General features: G+C 31.8%; 1 protein-coding gene across 9 annotated transcripts; it reads right to left on the bottom strand.

Annotated features, from left to right (window-relative positions):
* Positions 1-64: 64 nt before the first annotated feature.
* Positions 65-14,758, bottom strand: LOC115963520 (alpha-dioxygenase 2). 9 transcript variants are annotated; one of them, XM_031082536.1, is made up of 15 exons: positions 11,622-14,185; positions 11,360-11,423; positions 11,127-11,263; positions 9,038-9,152; positions 8,787-8,870; positions 7,399-7,519; positions 7,051-7,311; positions 4,322-4,471; positions 3,756-3,892; positions 2,576-2,789; positions 2,139-2,284; positions 1,831-2,058; positions 924-1,126; positions 586-829; positions 65-491 (listed from the first exon to the last, which is right to left on the bottom strand). In XM_031082536.1, exons 5-15 carry the CDS (start codon positions 8,858-8,860, stop codon positions 203-205), a joined length of 2,067 nt encoding a protein of 688 aa, XP_030938396.1. In that variant the 5' UTR covers positions 8,861-8,870; positions 9,038-9,152; positions 11,127-11,263; positions 11,360-11,423; positions 11,622-14,185; the 3' UTR covers positions 65-202. The 9 variants fall into 9 exon arrangements, with proteins under 9 accessions (XP_030938396.1, XP_030938397.1, XP_030938399.1 ...); XM_031082537.1 differs by lacking the exons at positions 11,127-11,263; positions 11,360-11,423 and adding an exon at positions 14,608-14,758 and having other exon boundaries at positions 11,622-11,702; XM_031082539.1 differs by lacking the exon at positions 11,127-11,263.
* Positions 14,759-19,454: the final 4,696 nt, after the last annotated feature.

Here is a 19,454-nt window from a genome sequence, read left to right as displayed (position 1 = left end):
ATGGAGATTTAATAGCTGGTGCTGTTGCAAATATTTGAAAATTAAAAACAGCCAATACTCTCACTGAAAAATACTGCACAAACTATGACATTTGCAGTGGTATATAATATCATTTCATATGACAAATTCAGTGGGATATGATTATGCATAGTTCTGTTTAGTATATAACATTTACTTGAGCCAATACTAAACACTCTTTTGTTTATAATAGAATGGTGGACAACCAGATAACCATACTTGTTGGAAGTACTAAATAGATGAAAATTAGATGGAATGGTCGCAGGTACAGCGGTATGTAGTTAGCTGGAGTTGGCATTGAATCCCACACTGAGAATGCACTTGAACATGTCATCCATTTCCTCGTCATTTCAGGGAAATGCCGATCAATCACATCCTTCAAATTCTCGGTCTTGTTAACCCATTCTAGGCCTTTCTTTGTATATGTTTTGGAGTTGAAATTGGTTGTGAAAAAGCGATCAGCTTCTAGCCTCCTAAACAAGATTATCATGCAAAATGAAGGCATAAATAAGTGTCTAAAAACAAATCAAATTTCTCATTTTATTCTTAGTATGACATTGAGCATACCTTGAAGCAATTAGTAGGAAGATAAAGAAAGCAGTCTCACTGATGGCAAAGCCTTTGATCTTCTTCTCTGCCTGTAAGCCAACTTGCAGGTCAAGCTTCTCTACATCTTCTCCATACACTTCATGGAGAGCTTCAATAACTTCTTCATCATCTGTCAAATCTTCCCACTTGCTAATAGGAATCATCATCAAGTTCCGTCGGAACTCATTGTACCTAGCAACTCCCCTCTCTCTATCTCTATAAACTAATGGTCCAGCATTGTAAAATTAGATTTGGAAAAATGAAAGTGGAAATAAAATGAAATTTGTAAATAGAAATTGAAGAATGAGATGATATACTTTCCAAGGTGGCCATATCAACAGGATCTGGTCTATCTTCTCCATTAATATCATGGGCTACAAGGTTTCTCATCCATGATGGATAGTTCCACAATGTGAGTGCCCCACAAGCCTGATGACCCAATGATACCAGCATTTGCTCCATTCCTATTGTTGACAGTTTTCTCTCTCCTTCAATACCCACTAATTCCCACATAGGCACCCTGGATTCATAACCACTGCAGTTAGTCATGTAGAGTTTCTATCAAGGAAATTTTAATTAGTATCTCAAATTACTTTCCTTTTGAAAATTAATTCTAAACATCATTCTCTTGGAAAGAAAAAAAAAATGCAATGTTGCTTCCTTAGTTGAGGAAAATTGGACACTGTCTTATATCTGAAAGCATTTGTTTTTTACCCCCACATCAGCAAGAACACAATCAGAAACTAATGATTATTAACAAGTTATAAAATGGTACTAGCACAAACATCAACACCCCATGGCAACACCACTGATATACATCTCTCCTCCACCAACACTGCAAGGGTGCAACCTCTACCAACTCTGTTACCACCATCAGTACTAAGCCCACACCACCAAAACCAGAAATGCAGCAATGGTACTATGTTGGAACTTGGGAGGCTTGAAATGATCTAAACTTACATTCAAGACCAATTTTTTGTAGAATACAAGAATCCCCCCCCCCCCAAAAAAAAAAAGAGAGAGAGTATCTATTACACATATAATATAACCTTATAATCTTAAACTATAAATAATGTTTTCTCTAACTTGACCTCCAATTCTGTAATCCTGATTCCACACCTGCACACGGTTCTTTGTTCCTAGAGCATTTTTGCCAAATGTTCATCCTACTGGTGCCTAATATTTTGGTGATGTAAATATAGTGCTTAAGAGAAAGGGAAGTACTCATGTAGTATGGGAGGACATTTTTCTTCTGTAGTTGAAGACATGATATCCCTAAGGACAAATGTATCAGGAAGAAGTGAATGCATTCTGTAGACGCTTACGAACTCTTCAGTTAGTGAATAGGGAACTCCACGATCTCTCGGTTTTTTAAGACCAACCAATCCACTCAGTATTGGTCCCAATAAATGTCCAAATAAATCCTTAAATTTCTTCCCCAAAAGTCCATACCTGCAAAAAGCATGGTTTATGATTTTCAGTGAAGTGTAAATTAGAAAGCAATAAGCATTAGTATTGCATCACTATCTTACCAGTTTACCCTCATCCCTACTAGGAGAGTATCGGTCTTCAGGAGTTCAACAGTCCAATCAATGGTGTGGATTTTAGCAATGACAGCTGCAGTCACCAATCTTGCATGCCTATAGAGTTGCTCATCATCCAAATCAGGATAATGTACCTAAAACCAAAGAGCTATCAACTAAATCATTGGCTGAACATTATCTTATTCATAAAGTGCAGACATTATCACACATACAACTTTCATATGAGGGAAATTATAGCATAAAATTCTACAATTTCTAACCCAATAAAATATAACACTAATATTATGCAGAAATATTGTAATTTTTCTGAAAATGGTCCAAAACCATTCAACTGAAATTAGATTATAGAAATGTTCAAGTACATATGCATCAAATTCACCATGGGGTAAAAGAATCATATAAATATAAACTAAAAAAAAACTTACTTTTAGCATTTCACATACAGCATTGTGCTCTTTGACAAATAAGGCGTGTAGGAGTGAAAAGCCAGCCCAGCAATTTCGAACATCACCTGAGATAGGAATACCTTTCTCATTATGCTGAAGCAGCCCATCTTCTGAGATCTTCAACTTTCCATCCTTGAAAGTCCTCACTCTTTTCATGCCCTCCTTGTCATTACCATAAATTACACTCCCATCCCTAGTCATATGTCAAAAGAATTCAATTCTCATAGAATGCACATATTCTTTTCTATTGACTTGTTTTTACAAACCTAGACAAGTTGAAAACTTAAAAAGTATTGACAATCAAAATACAACAGAAAGCTCAGGTCTAGTTGATTGCCCCACTACACATTCTTCATTATCAGCCTACCTAACAGAAACTATAAAATTGCCCCAGAGAATCAGTTCCAAAATTACACGTCCCCAAAAAATTTTGAGGGGAAGTCCTCCCCCTTTTTCTTTCCCTTTTTTTTTAAAAAATTCAATTCTTTTTGTTTACTCAGACTAGAAACTCCCTTTTTGTGACTGTTATATATTGTACTCCTCAGTCCTCAATATGTTATCCATGGCAACAAATGGAGCCAGTAGGAACATGCAACATTGTTTAAAATGATTAGATTGGGTTTTGTAATGTAATTATTTGAAGAATAAATGTCTGTTTGTATTGCGCATCCGCATTTCAGGGCTTCCTTTTTTTTTTTTTTAAGTCCAGCACACCAAGGCAAATGCACAGTGTTCTCTCTAATAAACAGTAATTAAAAAATATAATTTTATTGTTTTCAGTTTTTAGTTTTCAGCAAAATAAACTGTATCCAAACATACACTAAGTTTCTTTTCTTGGATAAATATTTGAAGATAAATGTTATTAGTTATTCATAAGAATATGTAATATGCTGTTTTATTTGTATATGAATAATTCTATCCTAAGCTTCGTTTAGTTACTAAGAGAAAGGAGAAAGATAAGAGAACAAATCCTACATCATTTTTGGTCTAATTTGATGATTTTAGTTTCCATTTTCTCTGCATCCAGACAGAGAGGGGATAACATGTGAAAAATTTTAAACATGTTGTTTATTAAAATTAAAAATTTGAAAGAGTTATTATAACCTATATGCACTTATGACTTATAATAGTAAAAGGCAGTACTTTGAAAATTACTTACCACCAAGGAGTTCTTGTATTCAAAGAGCCATTCTTGAGATGAGGTGAATCAGTGGAGACTTTTTTGGTCTTAAAAAACTTGAAAGACTTCAAGGGACACCCACTTGAAATTTCATCAGGAGCTCTAATCTCTATCTGTTAAAAGAATTATGAAACAATAATTTCTCTTGCTTAATTGATAAATAAAATGTTTCTAAGCATGTCATTATAATTTATAAGCTTTGAGCCATATATACTAGGCCTTTTGATATTGCAATATTCTTTGTCAATTACAATGATAAGATTAAACATATGGATGGCTCATGGCTGTAATTGGTTATCATGTATATGGTACATGACCGAATTGGTTTCTGACATATCCATTTTTACATAAAATAGAAAGAATTCATTTTACGGTTAAGATTTTATTTGTTGGATCTCATAATGTACACCTTTCATATTTGTAATGTCTGAACCATAAAATGGATCCATTTCAAATGGAGAAGATCCTAATACTCAGTGATTGTTATGCTTTAACTTGCTTTGCTAAAAAGCGAACTTTGATCACAACAATATTCAAGTTAAAACCTGTTCAGTGTCCTCCAAATGATCGACCCAGTCATGAATCATGAACTGTATCCATGAGCAGGCTATCATGTTGAACTGCTTCCCATTGTCTATGAACTTTTTCCTCACCAAAAGCTTTGAGGCTACTACTGTTGGATGAGGCTCTAACAGCTGTAAAGATTGATGACAAATAATACATGAACATCATACACCTTATTACTTGTGAAGAAGAAAACTGAGTTACCTACTAACATACCATAAATTGACACAAGGAAAAAAAAAATGTTCCAACATAGAAAATATTGACTAAATAGTGTTATTGAAACAATCATATGATGCACATGATCATGCTATGCTATAAACCCTCAAAATATATGGGGAGGGGATTGTTTTGTTTCATTTAACTGGTGAAGATACTAAATATGAACCAAAGTAAATCCAAAATACTGGATAAAAATTTGGACCTAGGCCCCAGAATTCATAAATCTATGGGTACAATAAATACAAGGGATCAAGTAGCAGGGGCCACCGGGGGGGGGGGGGGGGGGGGGAACTACTTGTCTAGCAAGGGGACCGTGGTCCTCTTAGCATTTTAATTATGGTAGCAACTTGTTTGTAAACTTATCTCACTTTCATCTATATTCAAATTACTATTTGAAAATGTGGGTTCCAGTTAACTCAACTAATAAAGTCTTTGATAATTAAATAAAATATCTAGAATTCAATCTCTGCCTACATCAAAAACCGATTAGTGTCTTAGTCTGCTATTTGACTACACCTAAATGATTTTATTTTATTTTTTTGGTTTTTTTTTTTTTTTTCACTTGGCAACACATTAGACAAAATATTGGACATATTATAGAATATAATACTGAGTGACTAAGGCTGATCAATAGTTTCAAACTTTTGCTTGTGTTTGGAGAGTTTTTATACAATTTTTTAGTTGACAACTCCAATTAGTTTTCAACTAGCATGTAGTCCGTGCTTACGCACGGAAATATTAACAATTGTGGTGATAAGATGTTTATCTTAGTAGATTCAATTTCCACATTGAGCATTATGAATGGAAGTAACTTAACACCAACATTTAAAAATCAAATTGGACACATAGCATGAAATTAAACTACAATTTGAAATTAATTTGATTCAATTTGAATTCTAAAATTGAACTTCAACTTAATATAATATATATGATTATATTTTTGTCACTTTTAACAAATTAACAAAATCTTAATCCAAACACACTAAAAACTATTAAAAAATAAGAACTAATCATTGAGCTTGGAATCTTCTTGGAGGCGCCAATGAAGCGCTAATGTATGAGAGTGTGAAGCAAGGAAGAGTGGGATTGAACATTGTGTTTGAACCTGGCCTTGCTCTAAAAAATCCGTAAGGAGGAGGAGAGGGCAATGTGTGGATCTAGTTGGTAGAGGTTGAGAGAGGAGGAGACATGGGATGAAGATATGGAATTAGGAGGAGATGATGTTTTACTTTTATAGTCTTTCTCGTTGGACTCCTTGCTTCTGGTTGTGGGATTAGAAGAGCTCTAGACTCTATTGAGATCACCCATAAAAGTGTGCAGGTGAGATGTTCTTGCTTAGGCCAATGAGTATTATTATTGTGGTTTTCTTGGCTTCCGTGTTAAATGTTAATGCATCATTTATTTGGGCACAAAAATTAGAAAATTTAGATAAGATACATGACACAAAATTGGAGTCCAATTTATAATCTCCATGAAAGTGTGCAGGTAAGATGTTTTTGTTTAGACCAATGAGCATTATTATTGTGGTTTTATTGGCTTCTGTGTTAAATGTTAATGCATCATTTATTTGGGCACAAAAATTAGAAAATTTAGATAAGATACATGACACAAAATTGAAGTCAAATTTATAATCTAATTAAATTTTTTTTTGAGTTTTGGTTAGGACAAGTGGCGCAAAATTGAGAATCCAATTGAAATCTAATTGGATTTTCTCTCTGCTTCACCTATTATTATATATATATAGATTAGAAGAATAATGAATATATAATGTGATAATAAAAATAATTTTTATTTAATTTGTAGATGATGGGAAAACCAACTACAAAATTTGATCTTTCTAGCCATGAATATTGTCAAGAATATGCTTTGTAACAAAATAAATGATGATTTCTTAACAGGTTCTTTGATTTTGCACATTAACCAAAAATTGCAACAAAAATTTATTATAGAATCAATTATAGATAATTTTTAGATTCAAAATAAGGTTCAACTCTTGAGTTGAAATTTATTATGAAACAATTATTTTTGTTTTTTTTATTAATTTATAATTTGTTAACATTAAATAAATGATAGTTTGGATTTTCATTTATTAATTTAGTTTTCAATTTTACTTTATTTCTAATTCTTAAAAGGTAAAAAGTAAAGACTTTTTGTTTTATACTTTGGTTTTAAAAATGAAATCATGTTTCGTGCTTGGAAAGAAATATGATTTCACGAATAAGCCATGCATGAATTATCAAACTTTATGTTATTTATAATGGTAAAACTTTAAGGTGCCCTAATTAGGGGTATGTATGGATTGGGTTGGTAGGCTTTTTTAACCCATTATAATTTTATTGTGATATCATTTGTGTGACATCTTGTGGGTTATAAAATCACAAAGGCTGTTAGTAGTAACAGTAACAAGTTGATTAATACATATTCTTCCTTGAGCAAAAGGCAAAAACAGTAACAGCTTCATTAATTAAGGTGTTTCACTGTCTCTTACCCCATATGGTGAAGTTGATGGAGGCATATTGCGACCCAAAAAGGTTCCTTGGCTACCAATGGTATCATCACTAGGGTGATTGCATGTTCCATCAGCAGTCCTATATGCAAATTCTTCTGTGTTATATCTCTGCCCATTTATTTCTCCAACATGCATTAGATTATAACGTTGGTGCAAGTGTCTTCTAATTCCCAAATAAACAGCTCCAATAATCACTGGTAGTCTGTGCCATGCCTCCAGTTTGTCCACGAAATGTACAACCTAATATCAAACATATATAGTAACTGATATCACAAATTCAAGTACAACATATATAGTAAGAAAGAAAGAGCTAGAGATTGCACTAACATAGAACAATAGGGTGTCTAGTAGAGTCATTTTGGCCACAATATGCTGAAGTTGAGGGTGGATGAAGGGTGACAAAAATAGAAAGAATGCCATTGCTTTTTGTGGGAAGATGTTCCTTCTCCTGAAAAAATGGTGTAATTTGTGAAAGCTTGTTCTGCTTTACCTGAACTGAGTGAGAGAGGACAATAATTTGTGAGAGAGGGAAGTCTTACTTTATAGTTGTCCAAACGTGTCTGACCATCCCTTTATTAAATGTTCAATAAAGCTCTTACTGTCTGTTTCTTTATATACCACTTTTTAAAGTTATGTTTTACTAGTTCTTGTTTTTTATGTCCAAAAGAAATCGTAAAGTTTTATCTTTGTGACAGATTAAATTCTATATTTTCAAATGTGTAAATTTCACAATTTTATTATTGTACCAAATACTTTATACCATGGAGTTTTATTTGGTACAATAATAAAAGTATGAGGTTTAGAGCCACACATTTAAAAATATGAGTTCTAATTTGTCATATAAGGATTTTTTATTTAACTTTTTCCTCTTATTTTTCATTTATGATAAAAAATTTTACCCAATGTATTTTTTAAACCAAATAAATCATTAAAAATAAGTTATTTAAAAACAAACACTTGCATTTTAGTCAGAGACAGACCCAGGATTTCAAGCTAAGGGGGCCGGAGATAAGTGAAAAAAAAAAATCAAATACACATACATATAGTATTAAGAAACTTTCGACCAAAACAAATACACAAAAATCATTGTTTCTTAATATATTAAGATGCAATCATCTATCAACAAAAACAAAAAACACAAAACACTATTGTTTCTTTACATTTTTTTTTTTTTAAGATTTACATGGGCAAGGTTAATGATTCATGATTTTGGAGGGGGTCCAAGCTACAAAGTATGGGGGGCCAAGTCTAAATTTTTTTTTATTTTTTACTGAAAATTAAAAAATAAAATTTGGCCCGGGGGGCTCGGGCCCCTACCTACTAGGGTCCTTCCCTGATTTTAGTCAACCATATTTACTAAGAAGTTATAGTCTTTTAAGGCATAACTTATTTTATAAGGAAATCGTATATGAGGACTTAAAATTTTATAAAGAAAAATATTATGAGATCAATCAAAAGTTAAAAACACATCTTCTATTTTATGTATATGCCCAACCCATTGTCATCCCTAATTAGACGTGGCAAAACAGGCAAGTCAGGTTGGATTCAAGTCGGGTCAATCGGGTTGCAAGTCAATCCGTGGGTTAGGTCAGGTCAAGTTGACCCGTATTTTTCAAACAAGTTTTTTTTTTTTTTTAAATAGATGCAATTTGTCAATTGTTTATAAGTTCCTCATCTATGATTAGATTTTCACTAGTGTTACTGTTCCCACTTACCAATTACCACTAAACACTTGATACCAAAATTTGGTGCAACTCTTGTTCCAGCTTCTAGAAACTAATCTTGGCATAATCTTCGATCTGTTTAAAGTAAGAAGAGAAAATGAAGGTGGCAAGTAAAGAATGACAAACTATAATGGAATACAACCAGCTAATGTATACATCCAATTTAGTAATTTACCAACACGCATAACATGCACATGCATTGTACACTAATATTAAAGAATAGGGATTTCCATGCTCCTCACCAAGGCCAAAGGACACTACGATGCTGATGTGAACTCATCAAAAGCACAATTCATGCGCTTAGTCTCTAGATCCTCCATTCATTCATTTTGATTTATGGCTGTACAATTCATTGTCCTGCACCAGTATATAGAAAAGTCACCCAGTAGTAGCTAGCAAGACCAACTTAATTAGCTTTAAAGACCACCAAAACAGAATGGGTGTTAGAAGAGGAATCTTGCTAGTAAGCCAGAGTTTGCTTCTACATTCACACACATGATAGTAAACTTGTAAACTTGTAAAAGGTATATTTTAAGTTTACATTACTAATAATATCATTCCCACAAAAGAAAAAAAAAAGAAAAAAAAAAAACTACATGTCTTGGACCCTATCAAGTTATCGGCCTTCTTAAGTGCAAATGTTCCTGTTGCATTTAAAATAATAGTAAAGTTAGGTTACTTAAAAAGATAAACTAAACAAAAAAAGATTCAAAAATAAACATAACATATTAAGTAAAGAATAATAAGTAAATATTTTATAAGAATTACACCTCAATCTCAATCTACTCAACATTGGTAACAGATTCAGCACTGCAAATATTTATACTTGCAAATTGTAACTCAAGTTGGCTAATTTCGTCAACATCTTTCTCTACAATACAATATTTTAGTATAACTTAAGGTATCATGAAAGCAAATAATAAAGAATTAAAATTGTATAATTATGAAAAGTTGAAAGTGTAGAGATAGAGGCGCTGAGACTGAAAAAGTGTGAAAGTGGAAAAGAATGGCAGAGGCGCAGCGCAAGAAACAAGAGTAGAGGAAGTAAGGAACTGACTCACTTCACGTTTGTGGCTGTGGTTGTCACGTTTCACTCTGTCTTTCACGTTTGTGAATTGTGCCTTTGGGCTTTGGCTTTGGACTACTACAGCTAAGCTAGTCAATGAATGAGATTTCTTTTTTCATTTTTTTAATGGTTGTGTTATGTTGTAACTTGTAGCTAGTAAGTCAGCTAGTCAATGAATGAGATTTTTTTTTTTTAATGGTTGTGTTGTCTTGTCTTGTCTTGTCTCATTCTCTCATGTCATGTCTGTGGAGGCAGTGGAGCTGAAGCATTATTGGTTGATGCTCTAATAGTCAAATTTCATGTGAAGTGATTGTCTTGTCTTGTAATTTATTGACTACTATTCGTTAACCCGTGCGATGCACGGGAAAATTAAAAAAAAAATGTTTAAGAAATTCCTTTTTTTTTTTTAATTCATCTTCCTCTAGATTGATGAAAGCTATAAGATTAATTCCTAATATTCAAGTACTTAAACAGCAAGTTTAAATGGTTAAATGTTGCAAGTTTGATGAATCCAAAATCATAACTTTTAAAAATACTTCATTCCAGACTTACAAAAGTAAATTTATGAATCTTTACTCCTCATTTGGCAAGCACAATTATTTTCCAAATAAATCTCCTTTCAAATATTGTTTCTCATTAGTGGTACATTTTGTAGTTGGAAAAGAGATATGCAATTCTAATGTTTTGTTCATATTGCAAAGTTACATGCTATTTATAATTTGTTTATAAATATTTGAAGATTGATCTATTTAATGAGGCATGTTATAGAAACTATTTCATTAAAAAAAATGTCAAATGTTTCTTGAAAATTCAATTGGTTGAAAACACAATCGGTGCTATCTAACAAATTTCCACTTTGAATTCATTATATTTTATTAAAATGCAAAACTTCATTTAAGACTAACAGGTATTTGCTAAACTATCTAGCCATGCAACTATATAAGTTGATAGTGTATATATTGTGTGTGGGAATGTGGATATGCATACACAAAAACACACAAAATTAAAATACAAATTTTGTGTTCCTACTTCTCTATAAAATCTAAAAGGCAATAAAATCCAACATCAAAGATGAATAAAAATTGTATCCGAAAACATAATATAAAAGACATTTCTTATTAACTTATATCCCAAAATTTTAAGGAACATCTCAAGTAGTTTAGTAGCTAAACATAGCTTTTAGTAACTATAGCATTCAGCAAGAACTTTCAATATCTAGCCTAATTTACAATTTTTTTTTTCAATAAGTAGCCTAATTTACATACATGCTTAGCAACTGAGAGAAGACTTCCACTAAAACTTCTATGGCACCGTCAAACCCCAAACTTGTCAACATGCGCTAATAGCCTTTGAGACATTTGTTGGTTCCTCTCTCCTTTAGATTCAATTTTTCCACCATGTTCTATAATAAGTTACATACAATCATCATAGAACTCCTAATCATAACTTGAGGCAAGTTTTTAAGAACTTCATAGAACTAAAATTATGGTTTTCTTACACTCTATCCATGTGTGGGAGTGCACCATCAAATACACAATTCAATGTAAACATTCATCTTTAGTCTAGCAAAAAAAAGGTAAATAATCATCAGTTGAATTATTTCCATTTAAAACAGATTTTGGATGCATGTTTGATTCAATAACTAAGTAAAAAATTAATTAATAGGAGTTTCTTTGAATATATTATGTTAAACTTATGACTATATAAGATATCAAAGGAAATGTTACCCATTTACAGCTTAATAAAGGAAAAACAAAAACCTTGAGATAGAAGACAGGTAACTCATTATCTTTGTCTAGTTCCCCCCACATCACCATTCACATCCAGTAAATCAATACGAACTACAAAACACAAACATAGAAAACTCATCAAATTTTTCCCACAAGTAAAACAATAGTACAAATACAAAATAAGTTTGTCACTGAATCCTTAACATTAAAACAGTAAGCAACGGAATTGATGTTAGTTGCATTGAAATCTATACATAAAATAAAAATCCATAAACAATTTCATCTAGAATAAGAAAATTGTGTTATTTCCATTTCAACTAACAAATCAAACGACAAAGCTATATTAGGGGAAGGAAAATAATTGAAACAAAAACATGCCAACAAACTACCTAGATGTTCATGGCCTTTATGTTGGACTTAAGTTGTTCATGGCTTTCTTGTTAGACTAAAGTTGGCTTCATAGACGGTAAAAGTTTATAAAATTTCCACACTATTACATTCCCCAAAATTCACCAAATTTGAAACAATATTCTAACTGCAAAATGTACGTACTAAAACCCCAATAACTTGCTCAAAATTTAAAAATTAACAAAATCAAAATTCTTTCACATATATATATATATATAAAATAAAAACCCTTTCTGGGTAAACTCTATAAAATAAGCAAATTTAAGAGGAAGAGGGAGAGAGATTTATCATGCACAAAATGCTTTCACCAATTCATTACAATTATCTAACATTTCCAATAATCCAATAGCAATATTAGGATCTACATCATTTTTCTTATATTTCTTGATCACTGCATCAATTCTATGTCCTATTTCATTATCTGTATCATAGTTATAGAGTCGAGCGAATGTAGGTTTTTACCCTTCAATAGGAAGAAGTGACCCAATCCGATAATTTTGGCCATTGAGATGGAAAACATATGGGCTTGTACCATTATTTACCAACCTATCTACTTTACCACCCAAAGAGGTAAAAGCAAACAATGAAATTCTTCCAAGTAGAGGTATATTTTCTCTATTTCTTGTCTTCTTTGTTTCTTAAATTTATCATATATTTTCAACTATTTTCTTAAATTTATATTTTCAACTCTTTTCCTTTCATTTGTGACTCATTTAACTTGAAATTTCATGGAATCAGATGGCTAAATATATAGATAAACAGTTGATTTACATACTCTTTCTAAAAATAACTCCATTGCCCAATCTTTTCATTAATCTTCTTAGTCAAAGTCTAATATAAAGAATATTAAAAATAATAAAAAATACTATTTCTATATAGTATTTTTATAGAATTCAAAATAGGGTTTATATTATTTACGTGTAATCTAACATACACATTTTAGTGCATTTGAGGTCCGAAATATTTAATTAGTTAACTCATGTTAAACATTACTGACATCACTTTGTTTAAAATATTGTGTCAATTTTTTTTTGGTTGTAGTTGCATATTCTGAACACATTGATTCTAATTCCTTTTCATCCATTTGTTAGTATAGTAGTAGAGTTTAAATAGAACTCATTTGTGTGAGCAGTTGGATTTTTTTTTTTTTTTTGGTCTCTTCTTTCATTTTTTACTTCAGTAGTTTAGATTGATTTCAGCATTCTCAAATAATAGAGTAATAGAATTTTCGTTAGAATCAATTTTCTTAGAGCAAAAATTGTGTCATCACTGAGTTTTTCTTGGAGTTGTGAATTTTCTTTATTTACTTATTTTTTATGCAGCAGCTAGAATTTATATGTTGGAGTAAAGTAATACGATAATTTATATAAAATTGGCTAAGCCAAAAATCAAAAACCATTGTACAGTGATAAACTAATATTAATATAATTATTATAAATAAATAGTATCTCTCTCACCAAACAATGGATATTCAAAGTAATTAAAATTATTATCCTAAGCGTATAATGCCCCACCAATCAAACTACCAAATATGCTAGAACTCGAGTCCTCCATCAATTCTAAATAATGCATATTCTTATGTTATGATTAGGGGAAAATACAAAACAAAAGGGAGTGAACCCACACATGGGGTAACGTAAGAATTGTAGAGAGTAAATGGCAAAAAAGCAAAAGCAACACAGAGCAACGCAAATAAACAAAAAAGCAATGCAGAGCAATCCCAATGAAACCAAACGGCATGTTGAGGTAGAGCAAGAGTGATAGAAAAATCAAAAACAAAAGTCAACACACCGTATCGTCTACCCAATGCCTATATGATCCTGGCCAAAACCCATTAAGTGAAAACAACATAGCGACTCACCAATGAAATTGTCTTAGTCCCTAAAACTTGATCCGTCTCAATCACTGATTTGACGGCATGCTGAAAAGAGTGTATACGGCCGATACTTAGACATTGTAAATGCCAACCTAAACCTTGTAAATGGTTTGAGAGGCAGAATCCTTAGACAATGTAAATGGCAACCTAGGCTAAAACCAAAAACACTACCACGTTTAGATTAAAACCAAAAAAAAAAGGGCACTCCCACACAACCACAATTCTACACTCCCACATTTAGATTATAAAAAGAACACTCCAATGCCACGGAAATACACTCCCACGTATAGATTAAAAAGAAACATTCCCCCCCCCCCCCCCCCAAAAAAAAAAAAAAAACACTCCACATCCCACGTTTAGATTTAAGAAAGAAAAGAGAAAAGAAAAAAGAAAAACTCAATCCCTAGTTTAACTCGAATACCCCAAACTTAAAGCATTCTTACCTATATTCCTTAATCAAAATCAAATTTAACCCAAACACCTAATTCAATATTAGTCCGACCAAAATATAAGTATATAACCAAATCCATTAAATCTACATTGACACAAACACAGAAAATTGTTTCAGCTGCAACAATATTGCCTTATTTTGCACATACTACACAAATTAATCTGAGTCGCATCACAACACTCAAGAGGCAGTAGGAAGTAACAAAATGTAAGAAGGGAATAAAAACATCAAGCAATCAAGCAAAAAGAATAGAGCAGAAAAAAACTGGGATTTAGAGATACCTGAACTGAAATATCCAAATTCTGTCAGTATTTATAAACTATGAGGAAAGGAGTAAGGAAGATAGAGAGGCTGTTGTTAGAAGGTGGGGAAGGGGAAGGAACATATTTTGTGTAAGAAGTCTACGGTTAGAAAGTGGGGAAGGGGAAGTCACACAATTTGCGTGAGAAAACTACCGTTAGAAGGTGGGGAATGGGAAGGAACACATGAGAAACAAAAGGGAAGGAAATTAAGGAGGTTGAAACCGTGATTTTCAAAGGGTTTTCAGTTTAGAAGACTTGGGTTTGGGCTTTAAGTTAGAATTTAATTTATGAGTGGTGGGCTGGTAGAATTAAATTTAAAAGAAGTGGGCTTTATGGTGGAGATAGTTAGGAAATAATTTTAGTTTTATTAGTATTTTAAAATTGCAGGATAAATTTAGGAAAGAAGATGGGAATGACATGGCTGCTAACGTGGCTCAATGTGAGCGTAGCAATATTAAATACTACACTTCAGCTTTTAGTAATATATAGATATAGATATAGATTGGTTTGGTTATGGTGTTTTGTGCTTTATGCACTCAATATTAGGACGTAGTTTAAATATATTTTTTTGCAAGTTTTTTTTTAGGGGTTGGGTCACGGGTTATCCAGGTCAGGTCAGGTTGACCTGCAAAAAATCGAGTTCAAGTAAGATATTTTTTGAGTCGGGTCAAAATTCTAACCCGTTTTGCCATGTCTATCTCTAATGGAAAAGTTAAAGAAAAAGCATACCTACATGCTTCATTGGGTTTATAGTAGTTTGAACTATTAGACAATATTTAGGTCCCATTTATTTCAATGTAACCCTTTTTTTGGTAAAGGGAAAAATGCCATGACATCCCTTAAACTTTAGAACAGTAGCTATTACACCCTTTGAATTTTTATTTTAACTAATTTATTCCCTCAACTTTACACATGTGCCAAATTAATACAATAGCTAGTCTGCCGATAACACACTAACAAATCACTCACCTGAGACCCACATGAAACTAAAAAACTATCAAAATTTGCAGAAACCGATAGATAGAAGAGAGAGAAACTGTTCAGTTTAGAGATTAAAAAAAAAAACATAGGATTGTGAGTGGTTTTGTAACTTTTGTTCATTGTCCTCCGATCTAGCTAATCTACTTCTAAATAAAGAGTAACTCTAATGTCTAAACGTCGCCCATCTGATTTTTTTTTTTTAAGAGTTGAGAGCCGTATAACAATTTTCTTCAAGATGTATCATTTCAAACCCAACTCCGTTCCTCCATGATTGAGCTGCCATTAGATCACTTACAGTTTCATGAGAAGGTCCTGGACTCCTAGCTGGTTTCCCAATGTAAAAAAACCACCTCTTTATTTTAATTCACTCTTCCAATTCAATTTGTTGTTTTGCCACCAAAAATAATAATAATAATAAAATCTCTTTGTTAGGGTCATATTTTTTATGTGTTGGCATATCTTTTAACAAATTGCACTTTACTTGTAATTTGGTAGTTCTAAGGTGTTTTAGAATATCATGAAGTATGTTGAATAAACAAGACAAGTGGTATTATTGAAGACATGCAAACTACACCAAGAAACAAGTGGAGAAAATTTGATAAGTGAACCTCGATACTAGCATTTATCAAGAATAAATGAAGAACCTTGATACTAGTCTCAACATCTCTCGATCTATTGAGCTTCGCAAATCCAGAATTCTTAGATCTATTTTTCGTCCCATGATGACTTGGATTACTAGGGTTTCATTCACTAAATCCCTAGAAGATATAAAAGCTTTATTTTAATTTATTAAAAGAATTATTACAACTTAACTTAAAAATAGAATTTACGAAAGGCTAGTTTATATAAATTAAAACCTTAAGTTATCGTTAACGATGATTCAAGCAACAATTTTTTTTTGGAAACAATTTAGGGTTTCAATTCAATTGGGTTAGATTTATATTCGTCCAATATTTTGGAGGCATTATTGGATGTGGGGGATAGAGTGTAAGCCACCTATAATAATTATTTTTAAAATTTTTAAACAAAACAATTATCATCCCACGAATTTTGGGACCTTTTCATAATCAACTATGCTATGGACAGTTGGACACAAATTAATTCATAATTTATTCACAAACTACTAATGTTGTATTTGTGAGTGGTAGATGATTATTTTCATATGGACCTTGCTTACATCACTTTTATTTTTTAGCACTCACAACTAGGGATGGCCATACCCATTGGGTAATGGAAATCCAACCCTATATGATCCAACTAGCTATTGGAAAATATGCAATTTTAAAATTTTTTTTTTTAAAAATAGCAATTTTAAAATATATCTTTTGAAAAAATAATTTAAAATATCACAATTAAACATTAGATTTAGGCTTTTAGGCTAATTTTTTTTTTGTTTGGACAATTTTTGAAAAATGCTAAGTTTACAATATTTTCACAACAAATTTAAGGTGACAATTGTTACTGGTTCTAGTTTACATATCACTGAAATTGTTTTTTTGTCCACTGATAACAATTTGCCACTTAGGGTTTATTGTAAAGGTGTTGTGAAAATATTGTAAACATAGCATTTTTCGCAAATTTTTGGTTCAATTTTCATTTGACCAAAATTTTGGGGAGAGATCAAATTTTATTTTTAACAGGCTTAAATTTTTATTTAAAATCTTCAAGTTTATTTTTAGGGTGGTCAAGTTTTTTTTCTAGAGTGGTTCACAATACACATTAGTTTAAAATTCTTTTTTTAAAAGGTATAAAAATGATTTTTTCCAATTTCAGGTAGTCCTGTGACCACCCTAAAGTATACATAGCGCCGCCCCTGAATACCCTTATGGGGTTGGAATAACAAATTATGGCTTACCGATTCCTCTGCTTCCAAACCCGGACCTAATAGATAGGGTGCTAATAGTCCCTTCCTACCCTTTTTGGTTATTAAAAAAAATAGTGCTGAAGTAGACTTAGTTTGGTAATTACTGCTGGCTTGGTTGGCTGCATTGATTTATTTTGTTTTATTGGGAAAAGAAAGTCCAAATGTTTTGTTATGGAAGGTTACATCAAATCGGGTCTCGATATCTTATGCATTAATGAATGAATTAATGGGGCTGGAAAGCATAGCCTTTGAAGTTTGAATGAGAAAGAAGAGGTGATGTTTAGTTTAGGTGCCAATTGCTATTGGCCTCCTTTTTGCTCTTGTCAAAAAGTTTCTTTAAGCATTGATTTGATTTGACGACATAGTTGTCAAAACATGAAGTATACTTTTCATATATTGTGTTTAATATTTTATTGCGTATTGTAAAATATATAAATACTTTATAAATTTATTAAAATAATTGTGTATATATATATATAATGTATATTTATTATAAATTTGGCGTATATTCAACTTATTACTAAATTAATCATCATTTATGTAATAATTAATATAAAAGCCAACTAAATAAATCAAATTAAAATATATTTAAAACATCAACGTTGAAATTGATCAAACTAGAAAGTGATAATACATAATATTTAACAAAAATAATAGTTTCTTTCACATCTCATAATCTTCTTGCCTAATCAATTTCATCTCCATAGTCCAAGTCAATTTTATAATCATTTTCATCATCTTATAAAATCAATTATTCATTGACATCTTTTTTTCTTAATCTCCAACATTTCTTTTCTTTATATTTTTTTCTTAACATTTAGGTTTTTAGATTTATTTTGTTTTAGGTAGGTTTCTTGGATTCATAAAATCTAGAACAAAAAAAATTATATATTCATTTAATACTTTATTTAAAATATAGAAAATAAGTTTGTAAATTTGAAAATAAAGTGACCTATATGATCCAAATTTTATAGGCAAAGAGAGAGAAATAAAACTCATGAACATGTGATTTGATTGATTTAAATCAAGAACCCAATGATTTTGTCTCATATCTAACTCCCCGTTAGACTATTTGAGTTGATCATGGGCTGGTTGGGTTCGGGTTGACCATCGACATGCCACTTAACTTGTAAGGTTAATGACTAATACAAGTATACAAGTTTAGAGCACTAGCATTGGGGGGTGAAAAAACCCCCCTGTTGCTATTTTACCACCTACAACCTTAAAATTACGCCACATCCGGGTAGGTAAACCTTTTTTTTTTCATCCTTGCTACAATAAGTATGGGTATTTAGAACTTATTGTAGCAGGTATGTATAAGTAAAATAATATTATTTTATTTCTCTCTCCTCTATTTCTTCTCACTCTCCGTCTCCGACTCTTCTCTCTTCTTTCTTTGACTCTCTCTCTCACTCTCCCGACTTTTTGGCTTTGGATTGCAGGGGCTATGGATCAGCGATGGGTCTTGCAATTTGGGTGGTAGTGGGTTGAGATTTTGGTCAGTGGGTTGCGATTTGGGTTTTAGTGGTGGTGGCTGGCCGATTTCTGGTGGTAGTTGGGTTGGTGGTTGGCCGATTTCTAGTATATATTATTTTAATATGTTGTATGGAATTATATAATATATGATGTTGGTGAATTGTAAAATGGTGTATTTAAAAAAAAGTAAGTTTTTGATATGTGAAATTAGAGTTCTTTTAGAACAACTGATGCTGAAGCTTTTAAATTGTGATATGTGGTAGCACACTAGCGGCTAGCCACCTAGTTGTATAAATTTCGGCAAAATGTCTAATTTGACTCTTAAAACAGTGCTGCAATGCCGTTTTCTGCTTTCACTTAAAACATTGAAAAAAAAAAAAAAAAACTAGCTTAGAATAGATTGTAGGCTTAAAAAAAACAATTTTGTAGTGTATTTGCTATTCTTTCTTTGTATTTCTATATACAAAATGAACATTTGAAATATACACCAGTGCTAGTATAGAAG

Source organism: Quercus lobata, chromosome 10 (genome assembly GCF_001633185.2).
Source record: "Quercus lobata isolate SW786 chromosome 10, ValleyOak3.0 Primary Assembly, whole genome shotgun sequence".
Taxonomy (NCBI): Eukaryota; Viridiplantae; Streptophyta; class Magnoliopsida; order Fagales; family Fagaceae; genus Quercus; species Quercus lobata.
The sequence above is the reverse complement of the archived record's forward strand: the minus strand, read 5'-3'. Positions and strand labels throughout refer to the sequence as shown.

Bases quoted from the DNA above. Each gene is read 5' to 3' on its own strand.
- LOC115963520 (XM_031082537.1), bottom strand. From the start codon at position 8,860: ATGCCAAGATTAGTTTCTAGAAGCTGGAACAAGAGTTGCACCAAATTT. The intron at 7,312-7,398 runs GTTAGTGCAATC...GTTTGATATTAG, and splicing joins TAGACACCCTATTGTTCTAT to GTTGTACATTTCGTGGACAA. The intron at 2,790-3,755 runs GTAAGTAATTTT...ACATATGACTAG, and splicing joins AATACAAGAACTCCTTGGTG to GGATGGGAGTGTAATTTATG.